At 31.4% G+C, this 8,632-nt stretch overlaps 1 protein-coding gene across 1 annotated transcript; it reads left to right on the top strand.

Annotated features, from left to right (window-relative positions):
- Nucleotides 1-3,542: 3,542 nt before the first annotated feature.
- On the top strand, nt 3,543-7,842 carry LOC143197705 (IDLSRF-like peptide). The gene is made up of 4 exons (XM_076406333.1): nt 3,543-3,780; nt 5,299-5,416; nt 5,465-5,631; nt 5,686-7,842. The coding sequence occupies exons 1-4, from the start codon at nt 3,558-3,560 to the stop codon at nt 5,877-5,879; spliced, it is 702 nt and encodes a 233-aa protein (XP_076262448.1). The 5' UTR covers nt 3,543-3,557; the 3' UTR covers nt 5,880-7,842.
- Nucleotides 7,843-8,632: the final 790 nt, after the last annotated feature.

The raw sequence follows: 8,632 nt of genomic DNA, 5'->3' as shown, positions 1-8,632 counted from the left end.
GCCGTTTATTTGTCGAAAAATTAGATAAAAACTAAAATAAACAACTACATTTTAACATTTAGGTTATGGTTATGTTTGATTATATTTACAATGAACTCTTTTTCATACCGCCTATGAGTTAGAGTTCCAGGCGCGTTTTTTTATGTAGTGGTATCCCCTGAAGGCATAATCCACCTAAATAATAATTGCATATACAAGTAAATTATTTTACTTCCATTAGAGAGCATATTTAACTTTTACGGTTAGTTCTTGTTTCTTTCGGTACAGTGTTTCCTTGTAAAGTCATCACTGTATTTCTCCTTAAATTTAGTAGTTCTATTACTATCTATATAAAACTAGATTTAATTACTTCATTCTCCCTAATGTATTTGTTCTCTGATAGAACTAACATCAAGCTGATCTTGATTCGTCACCCACTTCGTATGAGAACGTTTTTTTTTTCGGTGAATTCAAGATTATATTTTTCATTTTTTGAGATATTTCAGTGACCCTGTCCATAATAACATTCAATGCAGCTGCAACACATTAAAAATATTTTCAATGAAAACCGCAGCAAATTAATATTTTACAGTAAAAATGCTTACCTCTTTAACGAATTATGCGGCAAGAGGGGGCCTCCATTATCTCGTTCCTGTTCGAAGTAACTGATTAGAGACGCAATGTGTTGTGTCTGGCTTCCGAATTGTCAATCAAGTAATAATAAGCAGCGATTTTTCTAATTTATCAAAACAAGCAAAACGTTAAAACAACGTTTGCTGGTTTATAACCTCGTATCACTATTGTTTTGCAGGATTTTGCATACGTTTGACATTAGGACGACTTTGACAGGCTGGTTCGGTTACATGCTCGAACTTATCAGACAGCATTGTGTATCTTTTTAATTAGAATAAAATGAGAAGGAAAATATTTTCCGATTCTAAAACGAATTTACAACGAACATCTTGATGACGTCACTTCGCTATTATTTTGAATAGACACTCCATACAACAGAATGCGCCCTACACAACTTTTGCAAAGTGTAGCCAAGCGTTGTCATGAAAGAAGATGACATTGCTTCTATTACTCGCTTTTACTGGTACAACAATACACCAATCAGTTTGTTCAACTGACAGTTTCATTCGATTTTAGTAGATTGCGATATACTACACCTAGCTGATCCCACAGTATACACAATAATACTATGGCCATAACTATTTGCGCTTAATGTTGTCGTAGTAAATCCACTTTTCATCGCTAGTCACAATACGCCACAAAAAATTCTTCTTTTTTTGCATAGTTAGAAATGATATCACGACGTTGAAACAATTAGAAATACTATTTTTAATCAATTCGTGTATTAATCATTTCCCATCCTTTTAGTATCTCATTTTACATCGCATGTAATTTATGGAAACAGTTGCTTCATTAACGGCTAAATGATATCAAAAATCATTCTGAGTTTGAATTTGGTTTCCGTCCAAAAACGCTTGTTATTCATTGTCTTCGGACTATTTTAGTCCTTTTCAAACTTTTAAAACTAAAACTGATAATTAAGATATGACGAAGCGGCATCACTATAAGTTGAAATCAAAAGGTCACGTAAAATAAAAAAATAAAATGAACTGACCGAATAACTGAATAATACTGAAACTGTTATTTAATCTACAAAATTATCGAAATTATAGAATTTAACAGTTAGATTGAGTTGTTTAACAGTTGTTTACATTGAGATTTCGCTAAAATAGAATTAAGTGATCAAAATACTTGCAAGCACAGTGTACAATTTATTACTAATATCTTATATACAATTCCCCTTCTCAATATATTTTATGACATTTAGACGTATTGTTATAACTAGGATTATATAAAATAAAAAATTGTTAAAATTAGGATTATTGAATTTAGTTAGGTCGATAAATGGTAGCTATGTTTTTGGCAGAATGTAATGTTTATTATTGAATCACTGATGACGAATCGCCATCACCGTGTACAAAAAATCTACTTTTCACAGACGGAAGAAGGTTTGGACGCCCGACTATGTAAACAAGAATAATTATCTTTTATATTCCATAAAATATAATTATGCTTGTTGACGCCAATCTAGACGAGGTTCATCAGATGCAATGAAACATTTTTTTAACTAGCGCCATCATCTAAAACACGGTCTAATCAGCTAAAACAGTACGATAATATTATTTTAGCATTTTAATTTTTCTGGCCTAACTTGAAGGATATGGAAGTGGACAACATATAGTTCCAACAGGACTGTTCCTTCTTGTGATATGATTCTCCCTCGAAAAGACTGAACGATTGCACCCCACTAAATTTAAAAAAGGTTTTCCGAAGTAACAAGTTTAGGCCAATAGGCCGAAATCAATCGATGTTCATCCAGTCAATCAAACCGCAGACAATAGCTCAATTTTGGCCGGAATTATGGGTCAAGGTCATTGAAAATTCTACCACATGAATCCATACCAACATGATAAACTGCGCGAATATTTAAATTATATTCCATACGTGGTCCTCTTAAATACGAAAGTTTGAAGAAGAAATCGTTAATACCTCATAAACAATTTGTTTCATTCAATTTCATCATCCTTACTGAAAAACCCTATAGTTGACAAATCACGTTTTAATATAAATTAAATTCGTTTAATATAAATTCGATCTTTGAAAACGTCTAACAAAGATTATCGAGACAAATTTTAGCAATCAGTCAAAATATATTGGACAACAGCATTTCTAACTATACATGGGGCTTTTAAAACTAAATTGGAATGATAACAAGTGTGTATGACATTTCGTGGGAAAAATTACTTAGTTAAAAAAACAATAAAACTATAACAAAATATAAAATCACTTTTTGACGCATCTAAAAGATTCATAACAATCATCGCATTCTATTCACGTTTAGTTTATTATTTTAACAAGAGATCGTCAGAACATTTGAATCTAATTAATAGTGCCAATTAAAACAGTATTGTCATGTTTCTAGCGCTGTTATTGAACGTAGTTTTACTGAACTGTAGTTTTACCTACGCGTTAGTCCTTCTAAGTTACCGCCTTCCACCCACACTAGTAAATTCTCATGCGCATCGAACTCACAAATAAAATATAAAAAAAGAGGCGGGTCCTGCATCCATTCAGCCTTATTAACGCGTTATCCTAACCCCCCTCCCTTATCCCCCACTGTGGAAAAATCGTCAGGATGAATTGAAATTTTTCTTAACTTATCTATTCTGGATTTCACTTATGTGGAGATCCAAAGTCATACTTTTTCATAGCCAATATGTTTTGAATATTTTATAAGGAATTAAGGAAATCAATATAAGTATTCTAATATGGGGAATTTTGAAATAGTACATCGTTAGATATATATGAAAGTATAAATACACCATTAATATATGGTATTATGATAATAAAGGAGTTTTGTTTTCTTTGATATATAGCTCCGTGTAAAGAGAGAAGGATTAGGTAACAGTTATCTCTCTCTAGCCATCTTAAAAATGACCAATACCTACATGGGTGCAGCAACGCCCTATCGTGAGTCTGGATAACAAATCGAAGGAGCGGCAACAATGCTCTCAGGCATTATAAAGCAACTACGTCGATCGTCGTCGGGTCGCATTGCTCAGTTGACGTCGGTGTGTACAGCCCCAGCCATGGTCAGGGTGGCAGTGGTGATGGCATCGCCTAGTCCTCTGTTCCTGGTGATGGTCTTAACAATAGTGGCCGCAATACCAAAGGCTGTGATGGCTATCGACTTGAGTAGACTTTACGGCCACATCAGCTCCAAACGCGGTAAGTTACTATATAATGGCAACATCGCTTTTATTGTTAACCTACATAAACTTTATGCATCTCTAAGAAACTAACAATTTAATCAAAATAAAAGTTCCATTTATTTAAATGTAACTTCCCTATAGACATTTAACATACATACAAATTAGAAAATATAGGGCATACAATAACCCATCCTACGTAAACAGTCTAGGGCACTTGTTGGATGACTGCATCAACAGTTGTGTCGCAGTAAAGCGATCAATATCATTTATTTATTAACCATTTTCTTTCTTGTATTCGTGTTTAAATATGTTCAACGCCATTTATTAAACCATTTATTAGCATAAATTAAAATACTTATTTCTCTTTAGTAAATCTATTAGAACTCATTCAATCAGATATTCAATTAGATTTTTTAAATAAATGTGCATCATAACGTTATAAATTATGATAGATTTTAAAACTTTATTATTCGATTTATTGATCGAAAACATCTAGTACAAATGAAAGAATATATATATATATATATATATATATATATATGTATATATATATATATATATATATATATATATATATATATATATATATTATATATATATATATATATATATATATATATATATATATATATATATATATATTATATATATATATATATATATATATATATATATATAATACAATTTCATTGAAATATTTAAATATTTTTTAAATGAATTAACACAATTTAGAGCTACATCTAAATAATGCAGAGCAAGAAAACCTTCAAATAAGAATTTAGCAATAATTAATTATAACTAAATACAAATAATAATACCTATAAGTTTATTACATACATCATCATAATGAAAGGTTAAAACATTTAATTAAATTGTCCAAATAACAAGAAGGCATGTGTATATAGTCATTATTAAAAATTCAACAAGGGCCATGATTGAAATTAAACTCAATAAAAAAAACTCCAATAAACTAGAAATCTGGCAACATCGATCTAACAGATTTGCGTGGGCAAAATGTGATGCGCCATGAAACCATTCTCCCCTTCTCCCGGGAAAACAATGACATTCGTTGGAGAACTGAGCTAACAAAAAGTATTCCTCGGAATGAAATTAGGTTGAATTACATTAGACGGAACTTGTATTATCTGACTAAATAACTTTCCACCTACGAAAACAACATTTTCATACTTAATTGGATTTTCTAATACATGTTTTATTGGGTGGCTTTAACAGGACCGAGGTTTAGGGTAGAGTTTTAATTAAATTCACAAACCATGCTAGTTCTTAATCTTTAATTATCAGATATGTTAAAATGATGGTATACAGAGGGTTGTAATAATATATCAGTTAATTTATTCGGTTTTTACTTTTCTGCATAACATTGATGTAATCGTAGCATTTATTCAATGCAGTTAATCCAAGTTTTTAATTAAATTTGAATTAATTTATTCTAAAAACAATTACTAAACATTTTCGGATTATACCTAATATCTAGTTTAAGTTTTAATAACTAATTATTATTCAAATATGCCAGGGGATGCCTGCCACCCTTACGAGCCATTCAAGTGTCCTGGAGATGGAAATTGTATATCAATTCAATACCTTTGCGATGGTGCTCCAGATTGTCCTGATGGTTATGATGAGGATTCTAGGTATTTATTATAAATTGATATCGATTTTTTTTAATGAAACGCTGTTAGATTATGTACGGCTGCGAAAAGACCCCCTGTAGAAGAAACTGGAAGTTTTTTGAAATCCTTATTAGCAAGCCATGGACCTAACTACTTGGAGAAGCTATTTGGAAGTAAAGCCAGAGATGCACTAAAGCCGTTGGGAGGTGTTGATAAAGTAGCTATCGCATTATCTGGTAATTATATAAAATAATTGATTAGAAGCGACGAAATAACTTTCTAAATTTTAGAATCTCAAACAATTGAAGATTTTGGGGCGGCACTACACTTAATGCGGTCAGATTTAGAGCATCTACGTTCTGTTTTTATGGCTGTTGAGAACGGCGATCTCGGAATGTTAAAATCATTGGGCATAAAAGATTCAGAGCTGGGCGATGTGAAATTCTTTCTTGAAAAACTCGTCAACACGGGATTTTTAGATTGAGGTTGGTTAGACCCTGCTGCTGAAATCGTTTATGCTCACCCCCAACCACACTTACCATTGAGCAAACACTTTTATTCTTATCTCCCCAATTAACAAATACATAGAATATCATCTTTAGTTTCTCTCGTTCGTCTTTATTCGTCCGGGCCACGGTCTATTTTTAATTCCAGTCAAAATTGGGCGTGGTCGTTGGCTTTTCATCTTATGAGATGACCATTTTCTGGACACCAAAATCAGGTAATATAAATATCCTTCTTTGGATTCGGGTTGGGCTTACAGGGGGTTCTGCATTATTTAGTTCTGATAGTGAAAATGGGAATTAAACTAGACACATAATTTACTCTGCTTTGGTGAGAAGAATATTTGGTCACTCCTTGTAGATCTTCATCAGCAGCAGTGTCGGTTTTGTAATTTCCGTCCCTTTCATACATAATGGGGATTTTGAAAAAATTAAATTTTATTTTCCTGAAAAGTTAACAACCCAGGAAAAAGATTTTTTCGTATAGGGATTCAAATAACTCATATTTGTATATGAACATATCAAAATGCCTCGTAGTGTGTTGAATATCAAAAAAAACACATTAACTAGGCATACCCAACAAAACATATCATAAAAAAGTGTTGTAGTATTATAAGGATCTTATATAAGATGCATTTGTGATTACTTTTATTGTTCATAACTTTAGTAAGGTTTTGTCTTCTATTGATAGTCTATTTAAAACAAAAGGGTGTAGTTATACTGATATTTTTGAAGGTTTTTTAGAATCGAAATAGCAGCTAAGAATTCAGGACGCTCCAAGAGCAAAATCAATGGAAGACTTTAAGTTCCTTAAGTGGATAGCAATCCATTTATGGACTAAATGGGGTTAAACAAATTATGCGACCAAGTATTCGTAATTTATACATCGAATGGAACGAACCTGTTAATTTTATCAAAATAGAGGTTTTCCTTCCATTTTTTTTATTGGCGAGCAATGATGCATTATTTAACCCCGTTATGTCAACCAGATTTTTTCGTATTGCTAAAAAGAAAGGTTTTCTTGTTTTTATTAACAAAATAAAAACAGATTAATAAAAATATGGAACCATTACTTTTTACATTTACATGGTGGATGTATTGAATCAGCTAATGTAGGGCCTACGGATGATTCTCTACATTCTGATATACAGATTCAATCTAGAATTTGTGATCGATGTAAATAAGCGGAATCAGTAGACGGATCTTTTGTTAATATAACGACCTGACACATAACATCCCCCTGACCAAAGATTCGGCTACTAACGCGTTCACAATTCAACTGGCACAATCATATGATGTAACGCACTTAAAAAAAGAATATTCAAATCATTACTTAAGTGAATTATACATCTTCGAGTATTATTATATCTATATGCATCTATATATATTATATATATATATACAAAATATACATATGAAATATATTTTTTCGACTACCCTATGATCTGATAATTTACGGTACTATTTACTTTACGTCAGCCTAATATTTTAGAATCTACACTTCTCGCTAAGAAAACCTATTTGAACATTATTATATTTCAAAGTAATTATTAAAACAAAAAGACGTAATGTTGTATATTTTCTTAAAATTATGTCAGGGTGAATTTTCAGCGAGAAGTCAATGTTTATAAGTTTAATTCGGATGCGATTTAATACATAAAAAGTATTTTAACATCTCTTATGATAGTATATAGATTTAAAACAAAAATAAAAGAAATTCTTATGTATGCATATCATACTTTTTTATTACATTGTATGTATGGAAATATATCACAGATGATTTCAATAGAAAGCATCGGAAATGCCCCCAAAGTTTGTTATTGTTTTCGTGTTGTTGTAAGTAACGGAAGGGTTTGTAGTTTGGGACGTTATTTTATGCTTTCATCGAAATAATCTTATTATTATAAAGTGAATTTTCTTATTGAATAAATATATGTGAAAATATATTTTGTTTTACTTGAGATTTACCCACTAACCGGTTAATATACCGTATTATTTTTTATTAATAAATTATTACTTGTCGTTGCTTATTAACTTGCAATTTGTCTCTACTGTGACTTAAAACTAAGTACTTATCTAGGAAGACTCATTAGCCCTTACTTAGACTTTAATAAAATTAAAATTAGTAACACTTTTCAGTGTTTTTGGCATTTAGTTTATTCTCCTGAGTCTACACCTAGTTCAGTGTTGTCCAAAGGTTGCAGAACTTCAGTGTTAACGTGGGTGTGAAGTATTTCCTCATGTCTTTTTGCGAATTTCTTAATTTTCTCTCTTAATTTGAGTTCATTCACAATATTTTATTCTGAAATACTTGTATTATTAACCTATTGTTATGTTAACATACTTGTATTATGTTTGGCTGTTCATATATTTTTAATGCATGCTTGCCGATTTCTCCGTTAATTATGCACCGATTTTCAAAATTATTTTTTTTATTCGAAAGAGTGCACTTTTGAGGTGGTCCCATTGGAACCAAGTCAGGATCTGTTGGGGGAAGGGGGGAAATCGAGGAAAATTTTTTTAAATAAAATAAAATTTTTTATCTAAAATAATCAGATATTTGGATATAATGTTATTGCTGAACTGATGTGACGAAAAATCGGAAGTAGTTCAGTGCTAAAGCTATTCATAAGCACTAACCATTTCATATTAGAAGGCGTAGAAATATCGCAGGCAACTCTTTCTATGGTGTAATGGTTAGAACCTTAATCTCACACGCGGAGGTCGCGAGTTC

This window comes from Rhynchophorus ferrugineus, unplaced genomic scaffold, assembly GCF_030347505.1.
Source record: "Rhynchophorus ferrugineus isolate W39M unplaced genomic scaffold, kcgeb_rfMv2 rfM5, whole genome shotgun sequence".
NCBI classification, from domain to species: Eukaryota; Metazoa; Arthropoda; class Insecta; order Coleoptera; family Curculionidae; genus Rhynchophorus; species Rhynchophorus ferrugineus.
The sequence above is the reverse complement of the archived record's forward strand: the minus strand, read 5'-3'. Positions and strand labels throughout refer to the sequence as shown.